General features: G+C 36.9%; 2 protein-coding genes across 5 annotated transcripts; one reads left to right on the forward strand and one right to left on the reverse strand.

Moving 5' to 3' along the window:
• The first annotated feature begins 824 nt into the window (after window positions 1-824).
• LOC106877169 (uncharacterized) lies at window positions 825-15,592 on the forward strand. Of its 4 annotated transcripts, none has more exons than XM_089359345.1 (5): window positions 825-2,824; window positions 2,932-3,202; window positions 11,927-12,350; window positions 13,164-13,321; window positions 14,886-15,592. In XM_089359345.1, exons 3-5 carry the CDS (start codon window positions 11,935-11,937, stop codon window positions 15,068-15,070), a joined length of 759 nt encoding a protein of 252 aa, XP_089215471.1. In that variant the 5' UTR covers window positions 825-2,824; window positions 2,932-3,202; window positions 11,927-11,934; the 3' UTR covers window positions 15,071-15,592. The 4 variants fall into 4 exon arrangements, with proteins under 4 accessions (XP_089215471.1, XP_014781480.2, XP_014781481.2 ...); XM_014925994.3 differs by having other exon boundaries at window positions 1,479-2,295; window positions 3,034-3,202; XM_014925995.3 differs by lacking the exons at window positions 825-2,824; window positions 2,932-3,202 and adding an exon at window positions 3,803-3,938.
• Window positions 14,208-25,848, reverse strand: LOC106877170 (breast cancer metastasis-suppressor 1-like protein). The gene is made up of 9 exons (XM_014925997.3): window positions 25,666-25,848; window positions 19,542-19,632; window positions 19,130-19,257; window positions 17,639-17,718; window positions 17,285-17,381; window positions 16,798-16,890; window positions 16,603-16,667; window positions 15,962-15,998; window positions 14,208-15,769 (listed from the first exon to the last, which is right to left on the reverse strand). Exons 1-9 carry the CDS (start codon window positions 25,829-25,831, stop codon window positions 15,765-15,767), a joined length of 762 nt encoding a protein of 253 aa, XP_014781483.1. The 5' UTR covers window positions 25,832-25,848; the 3' UTR covers window positions 14,208-15,764.
• Between the last annotated feature and the right edge of the window lie 1,538 nt (window positions 25,849-27,386).

Genomic DNA, 27,386 nt, shown 5'->3' on the forward strand with positions numbered 1-27,386 from the left:
TGTGGAGTCGCGCATTGTCCTGACGAAGCATCACTCACCTGCCTTCATCTTTTGTCTTCTGTAAATTTGAACTATATATATATATATATATATATATATATACACATTAATATATATATATGTATTAATGTGCATAAGTTTCCTTGTCTTGATATCACATTATAGTTGTGAATGAGTACCACTGACATGCAAGTCATGTCCCTGTTTCCAGTCTTCTATGAACATATATCTGTTCACGGGGAAATATCCCCTTACTTAGAAAAAGGTGAGGGTTGGCAGCAGGCATCTGGTTATAGAAAATCTGCCTCAACAAATTCGGTCCAACCTATGCAAGCATGCAATGATGCATGTTAAAATGAAAAAACGATCATGATGATTCTGTGTCCACATTATGCCAGAAAAATTCCCTACACTAGATGTCATGTATCGAGCAATTTATAACCATCACTTTATCATTTTCTTAGATAAATCCCATTTAATTTGTCCCAATACTTGTAATATTTGTCAAGATGGAAATGGTAAGATTTTTGCTCAAGAAGTTGACTTGAGCATCATTTCCCATTCTTTAAAGAAGGATAAATATAACATGATGAAATTTTTCAATACCATCCAAATAACCATAATGTCAGAAAATAAACCCTTTAATGCTACAGGAGTGAAAGAGAAATGAAGGAAGTATATGAATATACATTTACTTGAATGAGTAAAAAAAAAAAAGAAAAGAAATTAGTGTTACAAAATCACAAATTTTAAGTGTGGAAACTTAGTCAACTGTGACTCGGTTGTTCATTTTATTATCTCCATAAAGATTAAATGACAGTTGTATAGCAATATGAATTGACCTCAGTACTTGACTGATATTTCATCGACCCCAGGAGGATGAAAATTTGAGAATTAGATATTTTGTACAGATTTCAATTCTTTTAGGAACGAAATTAACTGCTACTTTAAATCGAAATTAAGTTTTAAGAAATAATAACAAAGTATTTAGTTACTTCTCGCTTATAACCTTACGGAATAAAAAAAATTACGTTTCTATAGTCTAGCTACAGTTATCGCCCTTACATCGTCCCATCATAATTTAGGAAACGTTAGAGCGTCAAACAAAATGCCTTAAGGGTTTTTTTTTATGCCCTGAATTCGTATCCTGAAGAGACCAACTTTGTCTTTCACCTTTCCAGGTTGATAAAATAAAGTGCCACTCAAATGCCAGCATCAATATGTTCAATAAAAGGCCAATATCTAATTTCACCCGAGAAAGGCTACCAACTTAACATAGATTCATGACAGGTGGTTATTATATAAAGTTCATTTTATTTCATGCTCTTTTAGAGATAGTTTAAAAAAAAAACAACAGTATCTCCATTTGCCCCCCCCCCTTTTATCAAGGAAACATTGAACTGAATTATATTAACTTGTATCTAACGGTCTTAATGCATATAGCTATCCAGCTGTCTTGTCTCAAAGCTAAAATACCTGTTGTGTGTAATAAGGTAGACAAATCTTGATAGTTTTCTAATCTGGAGTTTCCTAGAAAACCCACTGAATGTAGTAACTAAGATCGTTGAATCAAGAGGTTTCTTATAAAAAGTACGCAACTACTGGATGATTTGCTCCAGTGTCGCAAGGAGGGACTGTGGTCACTTCAAGTTGAACAGGCTATTTATTAGTGCAGTATCAGATGTAGAGGTCACCTTCTTCATCAAGGTCTATGACTTGGTCCTTACGAATATCATGTTGAAAAAGATGGGGAAGAGAGTCAACGCGAATACGTTGCATTGCTTAATACTATCACGGGCTTCTGCGGCCCGCGGAACCTTTTGAACGGCACACCTAAAGAAAAATTACCTTGAAATTCTTTAGCAGTGCGGCCTGCTTAATGATGTGCCATGTTTCTGGGGGCTGCTTCACGAAAAAGTTTGCACATGCTTGCTTTACACTGACTGTTATTCGGAAGGTCCCTAAGAGTTCGTAGAGTCTAACTCGACTACGCTGATCTTCCGGGAGTCGGATGACCATGTTTAGGAATTCGAAGCGTCATCCTAGTCGCTCTATGATTTCCTACAGACCTTTCCTTCTTACAGTGTCGAACACTTTATTAAAGTCGACCAAATATCCTCTCTGTTTTGTTCCTTACATTTCTCTTGGGGTTACTTGAGGACAAATACCACATCGAATTGCCTGGAAACAAATATTATTTTAACTCCAGAACTATCAATGATAATTATCAAAATAGTTCACAATAAAATACATTGATGTGAAGAAACTTCACAATTAGAACATTGGAAGCAAATGGTACCAAATACATTTCACTGAGAAAAACATTTATATAAAATATATTCGTTTAAATCTTGATGACTTCGGACGCGATGCTTGTCGTTGACCAATTAGAAAATAGATTTTTTTCCTTTCACATTTTCTCCGGGCGATTGCGTACATTTAGTTTTGGAAGATCTTTCGAAATCTAAGTATTCGAAAATTTATTTAAAAATAAAAAAAAAACATTGTATCACATGCATGTGTGAATAGACATACACACACACACACACACACACACACACACATTCTTTTGTATTTTTATACTTCTTTTATATTTATCTCAAATTATTTGATTAGTGATTTTACGGTTTTATTAAATTCGACATTTACTCGCCTACGAAATATTTCTCAGATTTTTGAATGTTTGGATTTTACGTACCAAGAACGAATGATCTCTTGTTTTTCATAAAATACTGCTCGTCTTAAACAAAACAAGTCATCAAATTCCCCCTTTTGTTTATTATATTAGGATAACAATTCCCCTTTTGTTTATTATATTAGGATAGCAATTCCCCTTTTAAAATAGCCAATTCCCCTCTTGTTTATTATATTAGGATAGCAATTCCCCTTTTAAAATAGCCAATTCCCCTCTTGTTTATTATATTAGGATAGCAATTCCCCTTTTAAAATAGCCAATTCCCCTCTTGTTTATTATATTAGGATAGCAATTCCCCTTTTAAAATAGCCAATTCCCCCTTTTGTTTATTATATTAGGAAGTGACTTCATGTGAAAACACTTACCGTGAAAAGAACTAAAAGAAAAAACAAAAACATTTTCCACCGGATGTGACCCGAGGCTCTCTGCGAATGTTGACATGACAAATCATCATTTAAACTGACCCTTCTGTCTCCACTCTGCCACTTCACTATTTAATCGAAACAGGTTGGTGGCAATTTATATTTCTATTAACATTTTGAATTATTTCTTTTATTCTTCTAAAAATAACCCTTGTGGAAATCGACCCAAATTTCTTACAGCTCGTTTGTTATATTCTGTTCGTCTTATGGACAGAAATTTTCTTTGAACTTTTCTTCATCTACCTGTCTGTTATTTTCTATTATATCTATCAGAGATATATATTTTCTTTTGAATATTATTGTTGACTATTTTATAATGTTGGCTTTCCCTGCGCTGCTGCAAAATAAATAATAAATAAATATCTTATATAATATTAAAAATTATATCTAAACTAGTTGCACTACCCATTTTTTATTCAGACTTACTGCTTTGCTTAAATATCTAATGTTTACTTTTCCCCGTTAGTTATAAACCCAGTAAACCAATGTAAATATTATAAGAATACGACAATAAACTAGCAATAATTGCATTTCTATCTCTAATTTATCTATTATACAGTTAGCCTTATTGGTCTTTCTAATCATCTTTTTCTTGCCATATGTCGTCTTAACGGTAGTTCGTTGTTTTCCATATCTGTAATATTAAAATTAAAAAAAGAGAATCGTACCGTTTGTAGACAGTATTGTTGATTTTAGACATAACCAATTAGGAATAACCGGAAGAATTAAGTTTGAAAAAAAAAAAAAGAAGAATTATAGAACATTTCCATGAAATATTTCACGTGTGATTGTATTCGATTACTTTTCCAATTCACTTTCAGGTAATCTTTCTAGATGTATTGATTTCGTATTGAAATGTCCTTTACTCTTTTTATTTCTTTCAAGTCTGTTAATGGATCCTGTAGCTGACTGGAAATATATTTTGTGATTGTAAAATTAATTTCATTTAGACATTTTACGTATCCCGTTACATTTTCCGTTATTCAACTTGCCCGTGTATAATTTAGTTTGTGAGACCATTTATTTCTCCAGACGAACGATTAAGCTGTCATATTTTGGTAATTACCTTGAGTAACATACATCTTATGGAATGAATATATATGTCTGACATAATTAATAGACATTTTCCATATCCACACTACCGGTCTTTCAGAATTTATACTTCAACGCAGAGCATCTGTACATTTTGTTTACTAATTCACCATACGGTTAAGCAGATCGGGCATCATACAAAAAAAAATAAGGCATGTTATTAAATAGTTCCAAGTAACAACATAACCACTATTCTTCTTGGGATATAAAACCGAAGATTGTTTTTTAGGGGATGCATTTGCAAAGATCCTTGACGACATAATTGATATAGCTCCGATTGGGAATCGAAAACAAAACCGATGATTCAGCTTGACCATAAATTATTGCCGTGACGTTGGTCAATTTTATTATATGAAGAAAACGACACACATAGAAATGGTTTATTCGAAAAAAAACTATTGCAGTCCGTTTATTGTGTGTGTGTGTGTTGGATCTGAGAGAACCAACGTAGCATGAATATGCCGGTTGATATTTTAGAAGGATAAACCCTCTTGGAGATTAACATTAAACCTCACATGTGGATATTATTATAAGTACTAGTAAATTATTATGCTACTGCAACCCCTACGCAACTTGTAGGTTTGTATAAAGCGACGAATATTTCTTGAAATTCAGGAATCAATATAATATATTGCCGGTCAAGATGTAAGGTGGATCTTAGGATTTAGGGCTGACTATTAACCTCCCTCCTAAAAAGTTTTAGTGTGCTATATAAGAGATCGATATTTTTGAAATAGGTGAAATCAATATTTATTATACGATCATCCTATTCCCCGCCAGCTGCTCAAACCGTGTCTGTGCGGTTCAGGCGTTTGCTTTACGATCACGTTTCGGGTTCAGTTCCACTGCGCGGCACCTCGAGCAGATATCTTCATCTGTAGTCCTGGGTCAGTCAATGCTTTATGAATAAATTTATTTGGACGGATACTGCGCAGAAGATATTCTTGTGTGTCTTTCACTGCTTGACAATCGGTGTTGGTTGGTTTACGTCTCTGTAGCTTAGCAATCTGGCAAAAAAAAAAAACTGATAAATACCCAACAGGAGTCGATTTGATCACCTTAATTGCTTCAAGATGTTGCTTTGTCGGCGAAAGTAAAGAATACGTACACTCGGTGTTTAGGGTTTTTGTTATGCCGAAAACGGGTGGTGTACGTATTCTTTACCTCTGCCGGTTTACCTACGTCTCTGTAACTTAACGATTCAGCAATAGAGACCGATAGAATAAGTACAATACTTTAAATAAGCTGTTCAAGGTGTTGGTTTGTTTACTTCCCCGTGACTTAGCGGTTCGGTATAGGTACCGGTGAAAGAAGTACCAGACTTAAAAATAAGTACTGGGGTCGATTTGTTCCACTAAAGCTTTCAAGGTGGTGTCACAGCATGGCCGCAGTCCAGTCACTGAGGCAAGTAAAAGAATGACGGTACACCTACATACCGAGATGTTTGGATATAAAAAAAAAATGTAAAATAATGGATGCAACAAAAAAGGAAAGGAAAGGACTTTGATTTGTAATTCGATAATTATTGATTTGCTTTATTTCAACTGAATGACCTTCAGTGTCACATACGTTAGGCACAAATGTCGAATGTCGCAAGAGTTTACTTTGTCAGGACAGGCATTCTTTTTAAGAAGTATATCTAGTGACCTGGCATACTTTCAATTGTGAGAATGTGTGAAACAATACTTAAGAACTTTTAATAGAAACATCTGTTAGGTTTTTTTTTTTTTGCTGTACAGATAGATTAATTTGACCAGCTTTGAAGTTAGTTTTCTAAGGTTCCTGTAATATATATATTGTTGTTGTTGGCCCCAATTCGGTCATGATTGAGTGGCCAAAGGCTTTCCAGTAAATAACCTTGACATTAATCTATTTGTATGTCTCGGACTGTGGACGTGATTTAACTAACATTACTGCTATTTCTTGCAGGCTAAACAAAACCTAATATTGAAGTGGAGCTGGGGAGTGGGGATCTGTACGACGGTAGTAGTAGTAGTAGTAGTAGTAAAAAATAAGTCTTTCTAATTTTGATTACAAGGCCAGTAGTTTTGAGGAGAGAAGGCAAGTCAATTATATCACACCCCTGCCCACTTAATTGGTACTTTATTGGTACTTAATTGGTACTTTATTTTATTGACCTGAAAAAGATGAAAGGCAAAGTTGACTGCAGTGGGATTAGAACTCAGGACACCTGATGAAGGCTGGAGGGTATATCAGCCGAAACATTGTGTTAACAACAAACAAGATGAGGACAAATATCCGTCAAATGTAAATAATGTACATAATTCCTCATCTCTTAAGTATAGAACTGTATTCAATAGCACAAGCCAAAGATTTTTGGAAGTTATCCTGAGTTCCTGGCCTGAAAGTTCTCTGGAACTGAGCTACCAGTTCATTATTGTTGATATATAGAACTTCTTTGTAATCTAAATATTACTAACATGGCACTTCCACCAACTTCCTTATCTGACTAGTAGGAGATGGTGAGTGTTTGACAACATTGCAAATGTCAGAAACCCAGTCTGATCTTTGCTTGATGCAGGGTTACTGCTCTGTCAAAAAGATGTGCCTTACAATCAGGGGCTGCACCTGTTCACCATCCAGGAATTTTTACACATGCCATAGTCTCAGTACATGGTTTGCACATCAACAGTTGCAACAATTTAGCCCCATCTCCATGTGGAGAGTATTAGCAACAGGTGAACTGCCTGGCCAGCAGACTGCATCCTTTCCACAAAAAGCAGAAGTATAGATGGTCTAATCTGGTTAGATGTGTAGCAAAAGATGTTGTTGAGGTAGCAGATGAAATAGGCATGTGGATGATATCAAAGTAAAACAATGGGAAAGCATCGGATTGTGGTTTAAATAATTTAATCGACACTTGTATTTACATGTTGTCTACACAAGGAAAGCTGCTAATTTAGTCAATTGTAAGATAGAAATTTAAATGTAATAAAATGTTTTAAAAGAAATTTAAAGTGCCTACATGATAAGTGTAAACTTACTTTTGGGCCACCCTGTATGTATATATATATATATATATATATATATATATATATATCTGTCTGTCTGTCTATAGGGAGCAGCTTTTTTTATGCATGCTTCATTAAATAACATGACCATATTCAAGTTTTATCTTTTATTTTTCATATTTATTAGTTGGTTTGAAACAATAGAATTCCTAAATCCGGTTTCACCAGTCCTCAGTCAAATCGTCCAACCCATGCTAGCATGGAAAGCGGACGTTAAACGATGATGATGATGATATCCAACAGTTCTAGATCATCAGTTTTATTATCTAGAATTGAATCGACTATACCTGTTATTTGTTTTGTTTCTTATATATTCGTTGCATTCAGGTAGACTTTCCCGCCAAAGGTTTATTGATGATTGGCATTATGCCTCAGCAGTCACATATTGATTTGGTGAGGTATAATTCTAAGTCAACAAACCTTTGGCGGGAAGGTCGACATGAATTTAATCAGTAAAAAAAAGAAACAACACAAACATCAAATATACTCAGTTCAGTTCAGAACTGTGATATCTTGCATGCATTAATTTCAGTTCATCTCATTAATAACTGCATTGTTTCTTTCCAACTAAACTAACATCTAACTGTTCAAAGAAGACATCTAAAGTATCTAGTATCGACTTCTCTTGAAAAGCTAGTTATTTGCACATTGTTGTCGTCTTAGTAATATGCACACAGAATGATGCATCTTTGCTCCTGTGGTTTCCCAGGTCATGCTTTGACTGTGACTCCAAGATTCTAATACCCCTGGTTCTGTGTATTCTGATTGCAGTCTGTTTGTGGACTGATAACAGAATGCTTGAAATCTTTCAACAAGGAACTGCATGTTTTTTTTTTCTCCAACCAGCGCACATGTCCACTACATTCAGGTTTTCTGTAGTTTTGCGTTATCCTCAGGATCTGTGTTACTTTTGTATCATCAACATAAGTGGTAAGAATGGCTGGAGGGATGACTGAAGCATATCTGAGAGAGCCACCAGATGCTGAAGTCATGATGTTTGTGACATATCATCCTGCAAGCTTTATTGAAGGCCTTGGCTAAATAAAGATATCTCGCATTCACATTTAAATTCACATTCAAGTGTGTGTGTGCCTGCCTGCTTGTGTATCTGTGTACTTGTATGTAAACACGTTTGTTTACATCATCATCCACTTTCCTTGCTTCCTTAGATTGGCCCTGATGTCACTGATGTGTATGTGTTTACATATGTGTATATATATAACCACAGGTATGGGTGTGTGGTTAAGAATTTTGCGTCCCAGTTACTTGGCTTCTGGTTCAGTCCCATTTCAAGACTCCTGCCAAGTGCCTGCTGCTATAGCCCTAGGCCAGTCAAAGCCGTCTGAATTGATTTGGTAGATAGAAACTGAAAAGAAGCCTGTTTTGTGTGTGTGTGTGTTTTATATTCAATGTATATTACACATATTGAGCTGAATTCTGTTTGTTCTACCAAACCTGCATGCACCTACCTCCACACACACACACACACACACACACACACATGTATTGAGTTGAATTGAATTGATTTCAGCTCATGAGCTGTGGCCATGCTTAGGCATGTATATAATCTAACAGAGGTGTAGGTGTGACTGTGTGGTAAGAAGCTTGTTTCCCAACCACACGGTTCTGGGTTCAATCCCACTGCATGGCACTTTGGGCAAGTGTCTTCTACTATAGCCTTGGGCTGATTAAAGCCTTGTGAGTGGATTTGGTAGACGGAAACTGAAAGAAGCCTGTCGTATATGTGTGTATATGTATGTGTGTGTGTATATGTTTGTGTGTCTGTGTTTGTCCCTACCACCATCGCTTGACAACTGATGTTGGTGTGTTTACGTCCTCGTAACTTAGTGGTTCGGCAAAAGAGACTGATAGAATAAGTACCAGGCTTACAAAGAATAAGTCCTGGGGTCGATCTGTTCGACTAAAGGCGGTGCTCCAGTATGGCCACAGTCAAATGACTGAAACAAATAAAAGAAAGAAGAAAAAAATCACCCCAGTGGGAGTCCGATGACATGTCTGCTGCAAACCGTGTTGTGTGTGTGTGTCTATAAGCCAATACTAATTAGCAGTTGGATTCTTAGTGTAATGAGCTTTAATAAAAATCTGCTCTCACCGACTTACACTGCATATAGATTGTTGAACAGAAATTGTATGCTAAATTGACATTCTGAGAGAGAGTGAAAGAGAGATCAGAGGATAGCAGTCTCATCTGACAGGTCCTACTCACACTCGTTTCTCACCTGAATGTGAACAACAAAGGCCACCAGTTACTCTGTCTGAAAGTCTCTCTCCCCCCCTTCCTCTCCTATTGCTTGTTGCTTCTCTTACTCTTTTTTTGTTCATTATACTAATTTGACATTCGTTAGTACCACTTGTAAATGAGCAAAGACCTACTTATCAGGTGGTTTGTCGCCTTTTTGCTCTTTATTACTTTTCACTTGTTTCGGCCATTAGACAGCGGCCATGTCGGGGCACTGCTTTGAAGGGTTTGAACATACTGACCCCGGTACTTATTTTTTTAAGCCTAGAGCTTAGTCTACCAGTCTCATTTGCTGTGTTGCTAGGTTACAGGAGCATAAAGAAACCGATCCTAGTTGTTGAGCTTTGATGAAGGACAAATAAATACATATGTACGTGCATGCATACATACAGGCATAGGGCTATAGTAGAAGACACATACCCAAAGTGCTGTATAGTAAGATTGAACCCAAAACCACATGATTACAAAGTAAGTTCCTTAACTACACAAGCATGTATTTATTTATTATTATTTTTCTCAATATTGTCTGCGTTTTAGTTTAGCTGCAGGACAGCTCTAATGAAGTAAATACCTACAACCAAAGGCATTCCTGTTGTGGAGTAGTGGGTCCATTATCACATTATCCAAGATTGTAGAGTATGATTCAAGGGAGCTATGGCTACTTTTTCTAATGAATTGAGGCTCTCTCAAAATCTAAGTATTAAAGGCTGAAATAATTGCTCATTTTGAAGATGATAGCCAGTACTGTGATGCAATCTTAGCTATACGTATGTGTGTGTGTATGAGATAGAAACTGGCACAAATAGAATGGTTGGAATGAAACTGACAGAGAATGTGAGAGGTTGTAAGAGGTGAACAAAATGTAAACATATTAAAAAATTTGCCATAAAAAGTTGTGCATAGTGAATCGTTTGACAAAAAAAAAAAAGGGGGGAAAAAAAAGTAGACTGACATTTCAGGTAAACCCTTTATCAAAGTGGAGTAAGAAAGAAATAAGCAAGAAAAAATAAATGAGGCCTGTTTAAAGCATGTGTGTACCTTCCAAATGCATGATGTAGAATGCCATACACACACACACAAGAGTGTGCTAAAAGGTTCCTAGCTTTAACAGTATTTTGGAAGGTCCAACCTTTTGAGTTATTTTACAGGGCTTAGAAGATGACTGCAATAAATGTGTGAATTTGAGAGGAGAATATGTTGTATAAAATCACAATTAACTGATCCACCTGTATTTTCTTTTACAAAATGCAAGGAACTTTTCAGCTCCCCCTTGTGTATATAACCGTATAATTTGGCTCCATGCAACTTACAGTTTTGTAGGCACATCACACAAGCCTTGCTCCTCCTCCCCAGGCTTAGGTGCTTAAACCTGAGAAACCAGGTTCATGTAAGTTGCATGGAGCCAAATCAAACTGTTATTAAATATGTGATGCATGTTCTACTAAATATGTTGAGTGCCTCTTTCCTTCATTTGTCTACCACTCGAGAGAGAGAGAGAGGGGAGGCAGATGGCAATGTATTCATTGTACGTATTTAACATATTCAGTTAATGCATTGCCTATAGCATTGGTTTAACAAATACTGGTGGCCATAAAACAAACACATGAACGAATGTGTGTGTGTGTGTGCTTAAGGGACTGCACTTGATATTTGAATGTATATTAATAAAGGATCGTGGGTAAGGCCAGAACAATGCGAAGTAAATGCAAGGCAAATCACAAGAAAACAAATATATGAATAAATGTAGACTTACCTTGCATTCAGTATTTCGGGGTTATGACCCCATTTTCAAGAAATTAACAAATGTTGCCGAAATATTGAATGCCATGTAAGTCTACATTAATTCATATATTTGTTTACTTGTGATTTGCTTCGCATTTACTTCACATTGTTCTGGCCTTACTCATAATCCTTTAAACATTCTGTGTGGCATCTTGTGCAAGTGTTGTCTACTATAGCCCTGGGCTGACCAATGTCTTGTGTGTGGATTTGGTAGACAGAAACTGTTAGAAGTTCATGTGCATGTGTATACACTGTGTAAAGTGGTTGGTCTTAGGAATGGCAACCACCAGTAGAAACTATGCCAAAGCAGACAGAACTTGGCACAGCTCCCTGGCTCTTCAGTTCCTGTTAACCCATAAAGCGCTGGGATTTGCACTTACTTAACAGGGACTGCTGAGCACATTTTATGAAAATGAGACTACCATGCACACATAAAAAACAAAAATTAGTTGAAATATCTTCTTAGTATATAATGGTGGACATAGGCATTTAATAAATAGAGATTGATAAAATAAGTACCAAAGTATTGATTATAAATGATTTAAACCTTTTGAAAGCAGTGCTCCAGCATGGCTGAAATTTAGTGAAAAGAATATATTTCAAAAAGATATTTCATTAAAAAATTTATTTTTTTTTGTTACAGATTACAAAATGATAATTCAAGTTGACAGCATTTTATTTGGTGTACTACTTTACTGCTCATGCTGGGTGCATGTATTTAGCCATATTAATCAAGGGTACCCACCAGGTGTACCTCCTTCAACTGGTGTTCCACAACAAATGCAGTATCAGCAGCAGCCTCCACAGTACCAACAGGCCCCTGGTAACCAGCAGTACCAACAGCCCCCTGGTAATCAACAGTACCAACAACCACCCTCTGGTAACCAGCAGTACCAACAACCACCCTCTGGTAACCAGCAGTACCAACAACCTCCCTCCAACCAACAGCACCCCCCTGGTAACCAGCAGTACCAACAACAACAACAACCACCGCCACAAGGGTCACATGGACATGGACATGGTCATGGTCATGGTCATAATTTCAAAGAAGAATCACATGATCAAGCGTAAGTTGTCCTTTACATTATTGGTAACAGAAAAAAAAATGTAGTTACAAATAGAACCACCATATTTTGGTTTGTGTTTTCAAAATCAGGTCTGACAAAATTGACTTTGCCTTTCATCCTTAAATCGATAAATTAAGTACCGGTTGCATACTGGGGTCGATCTAATCAACTGCCCCCCCCTCCCCCAAAATTTCGGGCCTTGTGCCTAGAGGAGAAAAAAGTTCATTGACATCAGAGTGAATAAAGGTAATAGTAGAACATCTTATCTCTTCCATCCTCTCACCTACTGAGGTATCTGATGTATCTCTTCTACTGAAGGGCACTTGTTTTTATCCCTTTATTCATACTCTAATTTCTCATCACCTGGCACTAAACACCTTCAATGCCACTTCCTCCTCAGTTGAGTGGGGTCTTGTTTTGCGAGTTACTTGCTGGCCTCATGCTGCTGGTGCCGTGTAACAAGCACCCAACACACTGTGTAAAGCAGTTGGCTTTAGGAAGAGCATGCAACCACGGTGTAATCCATATATTTTATATATGTACAGTAATTTTAGTAACAGTGTATATACCATTTGATATGTCCCACATTATGATGTAACTTCATTGTCTGCGTGACTGGCCCATACACCATACCTCACCGACTGACACTGCTTGCTGTATCTGTCCACTATTTATCAGTAGTGGAACAGTCCACTTCTCACTTGGGGGTTGTCTGTCACAATACCATGCTAATCTTGAATGTTGATTTTTGTAAAAAATAAATTCCAAGTCACTTCTTGTTATTCTTATGCATGTTTATTTTCGTTGTTTTAGACATATAGCTGAGCATTTGAAAGATTATGCTCACAAACCTGTTGACCAAATGACAAATGAAGAAATGGAGTTTCACTACTTTAAACTGCATGATTATGATGACAATAATAAACTAGATGGAAATGAAATTACTTCAGCGATAACTCACTTCCAAAGAGGTAAATATAACAGGATTTCAATGATCTTACAATTTTTTTTCTTTTTTATATTGATAATTTATTTTCTAAAATGAAACATCACTGTGCTAAGTGGGGAGGTTTGAGTACCTCAGGGTTATATTAACAAGTAACGACAGGTAGAAAGCTGAACTGGATGCTAGAGATGCAGAAACTGGCACAGTAATGTACCAACTTCAGCAAGCAAGAGAGAGAGAGAAGTGGGGAGACAGACAGAAGAGGTTGGTAAAAAAGCCAAACTTACTATCTTCTTTTTGACTTTTGTGCCTATCTTCACTTATGGTCATGAATGCTGGATAATGACTGATAGAGTATCATCATCATAATTTAATGTCTGTTGTCCATGCTGGCATGGATTGGACAATTTGACAGGGGCTGGCAAGCTGCACCTAACTCCAGTCCGATTTGGCATGGTTTCTACAGCTGGATGCCCTTCCTAACACCTACCACTTTACAGGGTGTGCTGGGTGCTTTTACGTAAAACCGGGTTCGTCTGAAGATGTCTGAAGTAACGTTACTCGATATGGTGTGTGTGGCTCAGAAACCAAGAGGTCTCTCAGGGTCAAGCCACTACTTCTCCACACTGAGAGGCCACAGCTCCAGTACTACAGATATGTGATCAGAATGTCTCTGGAAAGGAATGCAAGATGCTTCAAGCCAAGACCTAAGCATAGACCAAGAACATGATGGTTGGATAATATCCATAGTCTCTGGTGGTCAGACTTGAGAATCTAGCAGGAAAGTGTAATAGTAGTGGCAATGGAGGAGATGAGGACTCTACCACAACAGCCCTCCCAGGAACAATAGTTTGAGAAAACAGATGAAAAAGTGATAAAGATATTTGTTTATTAATAAGACAATCAATCACTTGGTTTTTAATTATTTTTATTTATGAGACAGAGCTGAAATAGGTTTCTTGGTAGGTACATGTCATCATTGTATGATAAAATTAGAAAATAGCATTTTCACTACTTCTTAATAATTTATTAATGTCGAATACCTGACCTTGCAAAATGTTACAGGAGTACATGTAGTTGGAATGAATCGAAATGTGTTAAGCAAATGAAATAAATTTGCCTCAAGAATTCATGTCCAGTTGAAATTAAATGAAATGTTTTTAAATATCAAAAAGACTTTGTCTTTAGCTATGGAAGCAATGCTATTTCAAAATCTTATTTAATGTGGATATGCTGTAGAAAGGCAAAAAACTGCATTATTCATCTCAAGGAAACATCCTGTATAGAGATATTGTACTAAAAAGCCCAGAAGAATATCAAGAGCAAACGAAAATTGTCCAGCACCGCTGGAGGCTTTCTTGAGATGAATACTGAAGTTGTGTAGCTTTCTACAGTATATTCACATTAAATAAGATATACAGAATATTACCAAAAAGACTATTTTCTTAAATTCCAAATCTATATTGAATTATTTAGTGTAGGAAATTGAAATTATATGCAATTAATTTATAATAATATTGTATTTTGTTATCAAATATCTTTTGAGAAAATTATCTTTAATCTGCGAATTTATTGACTTGCCCTTTCAGAAGACCATCAAGATGCAAATGAGGCAGCAGCTCGAACAATGTCAGATACTGAGATATCAGATATTGTTGATATGGTATTAAAAGAAGATGACCTAAATAACGATGGGTATGTTGAATACTCGGAGTTTGCAACAGCCCAACGGAGGGCGAAAGCCAATATGGCAAAAAATGAAGCCCATAAATAACAGTTCATATTCAGATCATTTCCAACTATTTTGTAAATTAAAAACAAATGAGTTGTTTCATCTAAAATTGCTGTTAGTATTCTTGAATTATTTTTAATATCAACTCAAAAAGTTAGATTTAATGTTACACGGAGTTAAAAAAAAAAAAATGCATTTACGTATAAGTGAAAGTCTCAGAACAAATATAACACATTGAGCATTTTTGTTTTATTTGCCCTCAAGCCGTCAATGCATTTGTAGAAGAGATAGGAGGCCAACACCAAAATCAATGAAATGCTTGTACCAATGCTGGCAAATTCTTCTTCCACTGGCAGATGAAATATTTTCATGTCTATTATAACAACCAAAGCAACTCAACTAAAATGCTCTGGCTCCTTCAGTTCTAACATTCTTCAAGCTCACCAATAGCAACGTTATTGTTTCTTTTTCTTTCATTTTTCTCAGTATCAATCTATCAGTGACACACCAATAGGAGATAGGGAGGTATATTTCATAATAATAAAATATATATATTTCAATGAAGATGATTTGTCCATGAATGAATTAAAATACTATATCTACCAGGAAAGAGGTGTTAAGTCTTCCAAGTAGCGAGAATAGTATTATTTGATAGTCTCAAAAGTTCCAAAATCTAACATCATGGAGATCACAGATTAGGGATTCCAGGAAATTTTCCACTAAGAATTCACAAGAGTCAAACTGAAATGAAGAAGGAAACAGCATTTTAATTCAACATAACATGTCAAATCAGTTCATTTAACTAATTAATGATATTTCCAACTGATATAAATATGGATTTGTTTGAAGCATTGTTACAAATTAATGAACCACTAGTTACAGAAAAATCAGAAGATATTGAAATTAAAATGTTTTGAAAAGAGAAATGCTTACACTCAGATTTTCTTTTCTGGCTCTGTTGTTTTAATGCCTATAAATATACGGAAATTATACAAAGTAATTAAATCTGACAAATAACTGAGAGAACATTCATATAATGAGTATATTGAGTACTTTATACTCAGGAGTTGATGCTTGCCTCTCAAATACAGCCTTAGCCTTTAATTTTTTAAAAACTCAGGCATCCATAAATTTTTTTAGAACCTTTGAGACCGGTAGAAATTATCTCTCGGGCTGATGACTAAGACCTGAATGCCTACAAGCAGGGTGAACTTGGCACCCAAAAGGCAAGTTAGTGGTTAAGTAAGTTAACTTGACAAATGAAGGTAAAATTCATTTTTAAACATGTTTCAAGAATCCTATTATTTATTAAGTGCATTAAAATAAAATAGTTATCTTGAGCCATATTATACATAGAATAATTTTTGCTAACAATTGTTCCATAGAAGAGAAACCAATAATGTTTTTTTTTCCATTATTACCAACATGAAATTAATAAGCAATATTTTTTATTAATTTAATTTATTAATGAAAAAATAAATAAACTTCAGTTAAATTTGAACAACTTATCAGTGACACATGTCAAGAGTAATGTGAACCAAAAGAAAGAAGAAAAAAAACCCTACAAATCTTACCTTTTTTATATGTGTCCAGTCTTCTATAATATCAACATCTCGCAACATATAAACAATGTATGGACCTAAAAAAAAAATAATAAGGTTTAAAAGTGCTCAAAGTAAATATGATAGGAAAACTGTAAATTATCAACTGGAAACAAACAAATAAGTTTGAGCAAGCCCTAATCCATAGGCAGACAAAATTATAAATACCTGTTACTGTTACAGGCTTCCGGCGTCGCTCAGGGTTCAGTGGGTCTTGTTTCTTCTTGCCCCGCCGAAGGCTTTGACTCTCATTCCACAAATCTAAAAGTAAAAAGAAAAATTAATGGTATATTATCATCATTTAAAGTCCACTCTTCTCTGCTTGCATGAATCAGACGAAATTTATTGAGGCAGGTTCTCTACAGCTAGATGCCCTCCCTGTCACCAACCCTCACCTGTTTCCCCCACGAGATATATTATTTCCCTTTGACAAGACATGTTTTTCACAAAAGACAGGAAATTAACAATATCGCTTGTATGATGGTGATGCTCATTTACAGCCATCACAAAACAAGGGAACACAAAAGCACATGCATACACACACACACACGTATACATATAAACGACAGGATTCTTTCAGTTTTAGCAAATCCACTCACAATGCTTTGATTTAAATATAACAAATACAATATTGTCTTAAAAATTAGATGTTTACCTGATGAAATATCAATATTATGTCGGTCTTCTTCTAATCTTCGTATTCTGTCTTCCAGTTCCTGTTTTACTGTATCATACAATATAATTTTGTCACTCTGGAAAAAGACAGGGAAAAAAAACACCCAGTGTTTATCAGAAGAACTAAAGCTAATTCTCAAGAAATGTGTTGTGAGGTTAATAAACTCTCTTTGCAACCATGTGGTTTTAGGTTCAGTCCCACTGTGTGGCACCTTGGTCAAGTGTCTTCTGCTAGAGTTATTTCTTTATTGCCCACGGGGGGTAAACATAGAAGGGACAAACAAGGACAGACAAAGGGATTAAGAAGTAAAACTCAACAGAAGACAATACTTACTTCCATGTTCTGTCTTGCAGCCACCTCTTCACTTTCGAATTTACACTGAATTGACTGTAATCGAAGTTCTTTCAAAATACCTGAGAGAGAGAGAAAGAGGATATGAAATTTTGTAACACCCCCACCGCAAATTGAAATTGCATAGAAAAATAAAGTGCAACAATTTTTGAAATCAGCATAGGGGAGCAAATTAAAATGTCAATAGAAGAAATAATATTCATTATTATATTTTTTAGTACACGTAAAAAGCACCATCCGAATGTGGCCGATGCCAGCACCGCCTTGACTGGCTCCCATGCTGGTGGCATGTAAAAAGCACCATCCAAACGTGGTCGATGCCAGCTCCCTCTGGCCCCTGTGCTGGTGACATGTAAAAAGCACCCACAACACTCTCAGAATGGTTGGTGTTAAGGAAGGACATCCAGCTGTAGAAAGACTGCCAGATCAGATTGGAGCCTGGTGCAGCCTCCTGGCTTCCCAGACCCCAGTTGAACAGTCCAACCCATGCCAGCATGGAAAACGGGCGTTGAGCAATGATGATGGTGATGTATTCATAAAAATAATTTCAAAAATTGGCACAAGGCCAGCAATTTTAGGGGAAACAGACAAGTTGATTATGTTGACCCCCCCCCCCCCCCCAAGTGCTCAGCTTGCGCTTTATTTCATCAACCCTGGAAGGATGAAAGGCAACGTCGACCGTGGCAGCATTTGAACTCAATGTAAAGCCAGAAGAAATACCACTAAGCATTTTGTCGGGTATGCTAACGATTCTGCTAGTTCACTGCCTAAAAACTGTGATGTGATTGGAATAGAGGAAAGCTTACTTTAGAAAAGCTAAGATCAAATTCATTGTATGTAAAGGAGATGCAGGTAACAAGGAAGAATAACAAGAACTTTAGAATTAGTTGCCAAGTTTATTGTGAAGTTCTTTGGAGGGTAGAAATAGTGTTAATTCTTTACTGCTATATTCTCTCTTTTTTTTTACTCTTTTACTTGTTTCAGTCATTTGACTGCGGCCGTGCTGGAGTACCACCTTTTAGTCGAGCCAATCGACCCCAGGACTTATTCTTTGGAAGCCTAGTACTTATCATATTGGTCTCTTTTGCCGAACCGCTAAGTTACAGACATACAAACACACCACCATCGGTTGTCAAGCGATGTTGGGGGGACAAACACAGACATACAAACACACACATATATATATATATATATATATATATATATATATAGAACGGGCTTCCGTCTACCAAATCCATTCACAAGGCTTTGGTCGGCCCGAGGCTATAGTAGAAGACACTTGCCCAAGGTGTCACGGAGTGGAAATGAACCCAGAACCATGTGGTTGGTAAGCAAGCTACTTACCACACAGCCACTCCTACGCCTATGATGATTTTTAACGGTGAATTTAAAGATGCTACTATCATGGGAGAAAATTACAAAGAAATTAAAAGTAACCAAGACGACTCAAAGGAAAAAAAAAGAGCCCTGCACCTGCTACTTGTATTCGTATTGTCATATTTTCCTCCAGCTGAGCTAATGGACGCCAATAATCCTGTGCTTTACCAGCACGAATTTCTTCTAGTTTTTCATCAACTTGTTTTACCCTTTCCTCATATAACCTGAAATTAGAAAGACAGCCACGTTATGAATTACGACCTGAAAGAAGGATAAACATTTTACCTGTAATTAAAAGTTAAATACATTAAAGGAGCAAGAATCAAAACTGTTTTCATTCATTGTTTGAAGCATTATGATGTAATTAACATTAAAATAAAAAGTCTTTATTCTTGGTCAAAAAGAAACAAAAACCTGAAAACATTTTTTGAAAGTCACAGTCCAATGATTGAGATTTGTAATGTTTACAACTGAACGTGAACAGCTACTATGAGAAATGAAGACTTACCGTTCTTTTAAAGCGGAAAACTGATGTTCTAATGTTGCCATGTCTTCAAGACATTCAGCACGCCGTCTTTCTGATTCTTCTTCATCGATTTCTATTGAAGAAAGCAAAGTGTGAAGTTAAACAAGGGAAATTACAAGTTAAGTCAGATCACAAAATAAGTGTTAGTGACTCCTAATTTCTTAGAAATCACACCCCACCATCTTGAAAAAGGAAAGGACACATTAGGTAATGTAATCCTAAATACCCAATGGTGGATTTTAAAGATGTAGGATAGAACACTTTAGATCACAGGTCTGCTTAATCAGAGTAAATCTGGTGCCAACAACATAACCAGTTAAAAAGATGATGATACAATTAAAAGCTTAAAAATAGACAAGCTCAACAATAAAAGAAATGGGGTGGAATTTGGAAAAAATAGGGGACAGTCTAGGCTGGTAACAATCTCGAGGAGAGTTTGTGAAAGAGTTCAATAAGTTAAATTGCAATAAGGAAGTGAGAGATTAAATTATATTGTTACTTTGGTTGCAAGTACATAAGTGTCTAACCTACAAATGAAATGACTGTGTCACTTTCTCTCAGGCAAACTGCAGGTGTCTGAAATGCTGTATCCATTTTCCATCACAACTAAAGTAATACCTGTATTTAAACAGTCTTGTTTCTTTCCAGTTCATACAACAAAATATTCATGGTGATATGCTTCTAAGACTATAAGAAGCTGAACTGTTCTTAGAAAATACATCTATCTTAGTTTATAACAGTGGTCTGGTTAAAAGAAACGAATATATAAAAAAGTAGTAATAAATTAATCATCTTCATGCTCTTTGTATATGAAAGGAATTGTAGATTCATGGACACCAAACTCACAGCAGCAAAGCTTTTACAGTTACATGTTTTCTTGATCATCTTTACCTTTCCTTATAGAGAGTACCCTTGCCTGCATTGTTTGTTAGGATCAGGCACCTTCCTATTTTTTCTCTAAATTAGTCCTATTTTGATGGGTATGTGTATGTAAGTTCATATTAAAGATACAACTTGCAGTATGGTCATGTAAACACAAGCAATAATCTGTAGCTGAGCATTGTGGATGGCTGCTGGGGCACATTTTTGCAGTATAAACAGAATTTTTGATTGAGTAGGTCTAACTGGAATTTGAACTTGTGCATAGAAAATCAGGACAAATATCACAAGACTTTCTATCAGGTTCTGCGAAAATATGTCAGGCCATGGAGAAATATTACTTTACTTGGAAACAGTTGAGAGTTGAGAACAGGAAGGGGAATCCAACCATAGAATATCTACCACAATAAACTCTGTCAACTCATGCAAGTATAGAAAAGTGGATGTTAAAACAATGATGATAATGAAATACACACAAGGTTTCTACAAAGCTTCTGTCATCAATTCTTTTCACAAAGCATTTCTGCCTTTGCTAAGCATTATCAGCCCAAGATTATGGTAGAGGACATTTGCCCAAAGTGCTGCAGAATGGGACAGAAGATAAGACTGTGCAGTAAACAAAGCGAACCTTATATTCACATAGACACACGCACATCTGTAAGGCTGTGGTAGGTGGCATTTGGTCATGGTGTGGGGCAAAATGATATAAAGAGATCGATTGCTTATTCTTCTTTTGAATATATATAAACACAGTTGTGGAATAAATTTCACCATTCAAGATTACTGACATTTTATTTAGTTTCATCCATTGCTTAGAATGGTGGCCTAAACACTTGTTTGCTGAAGCTATTATGAAACAAATCTGTCACTAAATGGTTTATGACAGTATTGCTTACTGTCCCATTCTTTCAATTTATTTAGACAATATGATAAATATATTTCCTGCACCATCTTGTATTGACCATCTGTTCACATTCACATGTATAAAAATACCAGTAAAATGTGCTTCTGCCATAGTAACATTTCCATGCCTGTTTTTCTTCTTGGTGTCAATGAGGGCAAGTACACCATTATCATTACATACACACTTTCACCAACACGGTCTTGATTTATGTTAACACACAACTTTGAAATCCAGAAGACCATACCATCTGACTATCAGTTTCTCTCCTTACTAAATATATCTGGTGCCTGACTTCTCTTCTAGTTACTTGATCTCATCCAGTTCCCCCACACCTATCCACCTATCTCATTTCAATCTTTTCAAGCCCACCTATTAGTGGGCAGTTTATATAAACAAATCTAGTATACCTGCTTATATATACACAGCAAATCCGGTGCATGTGACAGGACACTACACAATTTCTGTCTACCAATTCATTCACCAGGCACTTAAACACACCAAAACAGGTTGGGGCAAAAACAGACACACACACAGCTATATATATATATATATATATGTGTATATACAACAGGCTTCTTCCAGTTTCCCTCGACCAAATTCAATCACAAGGCTTTGGTCAGTCCAAGGCTGTAGTAGAAGACACTTGCCCAAGGTGCCACGAAATGGGACTGAACCAGGAACGATGTGGTTGGGAAACAAACTTCTTACCACACGGCCACACCTGGCCAGTTATGGATTTGAACATGGAACTGAGAAGAACAAGATTAATGTCTTAATGCAACATATTTCGCTTAATGTTTTATTGCCTGGCTATTAATAACGTCTATGACTATATGACTAGAGACAAGGCTAATTCTTTTGTAGATTCAACTATTTCTTTAATTTACAACGGTACCAGTTTTATCAGCACTTGAGAAATATGAATAAAATCAAGACATTCCCAGTATAATTTGAACCTAGAATGAACAGGGATTCAAACTAAATCCTTTGATAAGTCATGTACCAACAAGGGAGCCTTTACTGAGTTATTGAGATTGCTAGAAATAGCAGCAAAAGTCTCCTTTAAATTACCCCTGTAAGAGTGACACATTAGATAATGCAGTCCTAGATATGTAATGCCACTAATCGTAGTCCTGTTCAGTCAGGGCTGACCTGGAGCTGAACAACAATGATGATTATTATTGAGCGAGATCGTTGCTGGTGCCCCTGGATTGGCTCATGTGCGGGCGACACATGAAATCTTCCGAGCGGGACCGTTGCCGGTGCCCCTGGGCTGGCTCTTGTGTGGGTGACACATGAGGTTTTTCGAGCGAGATCGTTGCCAGTGCCACATGAAATTTCTTCGAGCGAGATCGTTGCCGGTGCCGCTGAACTGGCTCTTGTGTGGGGTTCTGGGATTTTTTGAGCGGGATCGTTGCTTGTGCCCCTGGGCTGGCTCTTGTGCGGGTGACACATGAGGTTTCTCGAGCGAGATGAGCGTGGCCTTTGCCAGTACCGCCTGACTGGCCTTCATGCGGATGACACGTAAAAGCACCCACTACACTCTCTGAGTGGTTGGCTTTAGGAAGGGCATCCAGCTGTAGAAACACTGCCAAATCAGATTGGAGCCTGGTGTAGCCATCTGGTTTCACCAGTCCTCAGTCAAATCGTCCAACCCATGCTAGCATGGAAAGCGGACGTTAAACGACGACGACAATACGTACAGACATATATATATATATATATATATATATATACCGCCTGACTGGCCTTTGTAGGGTTTTCGAGCGAGATCGTTGCCAGTGCCCCTGGACTGGCTCTTGTGCGGGTGGCACATAAAAGACACCATTTCGAGCGTGGCCGTTTTCGTGCGGGTGACACGTAAAAGCACCCACTACGCTCTCTGAGTGATTGGCGTTAGGAAGGGCATCCAGCTGTAGAAACTCTGCCAAATTAGATTGGAGCCTGGTGTTGCCATCCGGTTTCACCAGTCCTCAGTCAAATCGTCCAACCCATGCTAGCATGGAAGGCGGACGTTAAACGATGATGATGATGACAGATTTTGGGGAAGGATACGCAGTCAATGTGGTTGACTCAAGTACTTCACTACTACGTATTTTATCGACTCCTGGCAGGATACAAGACAGGGATATTCGGATAGAATGCAAAAAAGGATATAACTAAATACTACAAAGCGTTTGGCAGGTGGGGGGTCTAGCAATTCCATCATTCACTACCTTAATAATAATTCTAATAACGGCACGTCTGAGGGAGAGAACAATTAATCAAATCTATCCCATTACTTTAGTGGTACATATTTTATTGATAATGAGAAGTAAAACATAAATTCGACATTAACGCGATTTGAACACAGAAAGTGAGGAAACTGAAAACTATTTGAATAAGGAATTTTTAACCATCGAGAGATCCTCCATACCAGTAGTTCTCAACCGGAGTCCATAGAGATTTTGTTGTTAAAATTTATGTAATAAACTGGTTATATTTCTACAACACACAGAATATTTAAACATTTTTTTAAATGCAATTCCTAATAATACATAATCATAAAAATATAATAGGAATTTTTAAATATCGAATGGCTATGAGTCACCCCACACACATACACACACACAACTGCCGAGTTAAATGGAAATCAAAGGGATCCATAGACAAAAAATGGTTGAGTATCGGTCTCTACAATTTTTAGAAATAGCAAATGGTCAAATATCTCTAAAATCTTTTGAAAAAAAAAAAAAAAAAGTTGATGTGGTCATAAATATACGGAAAAAAATAAGCGGGGCAAGATGGTTATAACTGGAGCGCTTTTAATCAAAGGTCTGCTCGGTTAGGGTCGTTGAAGTGGAACTTAAGAGCAACCAAAGTTGCAGAATCGTTTAGGATAAATTCCCATTCTATTCAGCCTTTTTTTTTTATATCCATCTTCCAATTGTATTGGACGGTTTTATATATATATATATATATAATGCATTTATATATATACGCGCGCGCACAACTGTGCTTTTATTTTACTTAAATCATACAACTTTTGTATGTAGAACTATAATTACAACCAACAGCACAATAGCGTAAGTTATAAGATGGTGTGTAAATGCCTGCATCAACCTAATACACGTTTTTAACCTTTTATTGTCCCCACCCACTAAAGGGGGGGGGGAGAAAATTCATCGGTGAAATGAATTTGAATTCGGAATGGAGAAGTCGATAGTTTAATAATAGTAATCTCTAATCGAAAGAATACCATTTTCTGATATTGCATTACTGGATCTGTACGGAGAGGATAAATACAGACAACGCAACCCAGCTAAAGAGTTTATGAGGAAACAAAGTTGACTCGTGTGAAATATCCGAAACTTCTCTCACTTCGATCCAAGAACTTTTTTCATAACACATTCCAATATAATCGGAATCTACAGCATTTGAAAGGTATCTGTAGAAAATTTCATCTTAAAATGTCCATTTTTCCGAAAGTTACGAGGAAACAAATTCGAGGGGGCACATTTGTGTCGGTATACTCTGAGCGTGTGTGTGTGCATACAAAGTGGTAGAATCGTTAGAGCGCCGGAAAAAAACGCTTGCGGCATTTCTTTCGGTTCTTAACATTCTGAGTTCAAATTTCGCCAAAGTCAACAACTTCGCCTTTTATCCATTTGGGTTGATAGAATGAAGTACCGGTCAAGTACTGAGATCGATGTAATCGACAACTCCCCTCCCCTAAAACGTTTGGCCTTGTACCAAAGTTTGAAACAATTACTATTATAACATGAAATTCCAATTAATAAAGTCTGGATGAGAGAAGAGGAACAAGGATAAAATAATTGTAACGTGTATAACTGAAATTTTTGTTTATTTTCGAACAAGGGGCCAGTCATGAAAAAATATAAACAAATCTACGTTTTCCTCAATTTTATGCATGTCGCATGTTGCAGATTTACGCGACAAAAGTTGGTTGGAGATCAAGAAATTAAAGGCTTATAAATAAAACACGCAATATGTCTAGAAACACGCTAAAAGGCGAAAGAAGGCTGAAGAAAATAACAGAAATGGCGCGCCAAATGTAACTAATTATTTGCTGCGGGATTATTTTGAAAAATTAACGAATTTCTGCCAACGAAATCAAAATAAAAACATAAAGCAGTCGGGAATGATATTTTGCGGTTTAACGTAACAAAAGTTTTAATTTTTTTATATATATTTTAATAACAAAATAATCATTCTAATATAATCATTACAAATAAATTAACAAACAGATTCTCCAAGTGCCTTTGCGTAGGTAACGCTGTTTTGTAAGAAAGCTATTGTAAATAATGTGTATATAAGTTTTACCAGAGCTATCTTCTTCCGAACCAGATGATTCGGTATCTTCATCCGAACTTTTATCACTTTCTCCTGTATCTTGTTCCATCTTAACCTGTTCCATATTTATGTTTCCGCGTGCTTTATAATTAGAGAAAGTACGATCTATGACAACACAAGCAAAGCCGTCGTTCATCTACTTCGGTTCCTGACAACTATCAGGCGCATGCGTATGAATAGTTTCCGTTTCCTTTGTTTCCCTGTGCTTTGTTAGTCTTAAAGTGCGTCTAATGTTTAGTTTCAATTATTTACTCTTCTTTTACTCGTCTCAATCATTGGACTGAAGCCATGCTGGGGCAGCGCTTTGAAAGGTTTTAGTCGAAGAAATCGCCCCCAGCATTTATTTTTATAAGTCGTACTTTTTCTGTCGGTTCCTTTTTGCCGAACCACTAAGTTACGGAAACGTAAACAAACCAACACCGGTTGTCAAGTGGTGATGGGGTGAGAAGCAAACTTCTTACCACAGAGCCACGCTTGCTTATTTTAATCCATTCTACACTTTTCATTGTCTCTGAAATTTCTTTTTAAATCAATATAAATTTACCGATTATTTCCATTTCATACGCATTATATGTCAACGAACCTTCGCGCCCATCTTCGATGATTTCTATGTCTGTTGGGAATGCGACGTAGAGTCGCTGTATTGTCTCGGAAAGATACTGGATTTTGACTATTTCTCTGGACCCATAAAGTAAGTCGGTGGTGCTGGATATGACCTGCAGCGAAGCTTATACCTTCAGACTAATAGATGTCTACTCCCCAACAGGAGCGAGGTGACTAGATTTCTTGAGGCGTCTGCAGGCTTTCCTAGGAACATCCCATAGTACCAGTGGGTGATTGGAACAGCATCTTTGATGTCTGCAGTGATTAAGTGGACACACTGGGCACACTGTGGGTGATGATGCACTGAGGTTACAACTCCAGCAATTCCTAGGCGATAAACAGATGTGGTCTTCGTTTGTCAGACTTCCATTTCCACAGCTTGTCTCTTTGACAGAACTGCAGTCCTAAACCAAGGGAAGACCAAGACAGGGCACTTGGCGTCTGGAATATCATCAAGTGCTCACTGCCCTCTATCAATAGGGTAGTGCAGTCGGTGGAAGTTCCATCATGGCGTTCTTTAGTAGGTTAGTGACAGGTAAGAGCGACGATGTTCTCGAGGAAACCTTGGTCATCGACAAGAACCAACTAGCTGATCTGTTCTGGAGGACTTTCGGGTCGGAACCCATAGATAATTTCCAGAAATTATTAGCCTGGCAGTGCTTGCAAGAGGCAGCATTTCGCCCGGCGTGCTAACGATTCTGCCAGCTCAACGCCATATTTATTGGTAATAATGGTTTCAAATTTTGGCACAAGGCCAGCAATTTCGGAGGTGTGGGCTAGTCGATTACATCGCCCTCAATGTTCAACTGGTTCTTATTTTATCAACCCAAAAGGATGAAAGGCAAAGTCGACTCCAGTTGTGTTTGAACTCAGAACACAAAGACTGATAAAATACTGCTAAGCATTTTATCCAGCGTACTAACGATAATGCTAGCTTACCGCCTTATTGAATAATATTAGAAAATCTACTAAATTCCGCCGAGGTTAATTTTGCTTTTCATCCTTTCAAGGATGATAAAATAAGTACCAGTTGAGCACTGGGGACGATGTAATTGACTTAACCGCTTTCCTGAAATCGCTGGCCTTGT

This window comes from Octopus bimaculoides, chromosome 11 (genome assembly GCF_046866305.1).
Source record: "Octopus bimaculoides isolate indiv1 chromosome 11, ASM4686630v1, whole genome shotgun sequence".
Classification (NCBI taxonomy): Eukaryota; Metazoa; Mollusca; class Cephalopoda; order Octopoda; family Octopodidae; genus Octopus; species Octopus bimaculoides.

Excerpts from the sequence above, each read along its gene's own strand:
- LOC106877169 (XM_089359345.1), top strand. The coding sequence starts at position 11,935 with ATGATAATTCAAGTTGACAGCATTTTATTTGGTGTACTACTTTACTGC. Across the intron at positions 12,351-13,163 it reads GAAGAATCACATGATCAAGC|ACATATAGCTGAGCATTTGA; the intron begins GTAAGTTGTCCT and ends TCGTTGTTTTAG. Across the intron at positions 13,322-14,885 it reads GATAACTCACTTCCAAAGAG|AAGACCATCAAGATGCAAAT; the intron begins GTAAATATAACA and ends TTGCCCTTTCAG.
- LOC106877170 (XM_014925997.3), bottom strand. The coding sequence starts at position 25,831 with ATGAACGACGGCTTTGCTTGTGTTGTCATAGATCGTACTTTCTCTAAT. Across the intron at positions 19,258-19,541 it reads TTTTCCGCTTTAAAAGAACG|GTTATATGAGGAAAGGGTAA; the intron begins GTAAGTCTTCAT and ends TTCTAATTTCAG. Across the intron at positions 16,668-16,797 it reads GAAGCCTGTAACAGTAACAG|GTCCATACATTGTTTATATG; the intron begins GTATTTATAATT and ends TTTTTTTTTTAG.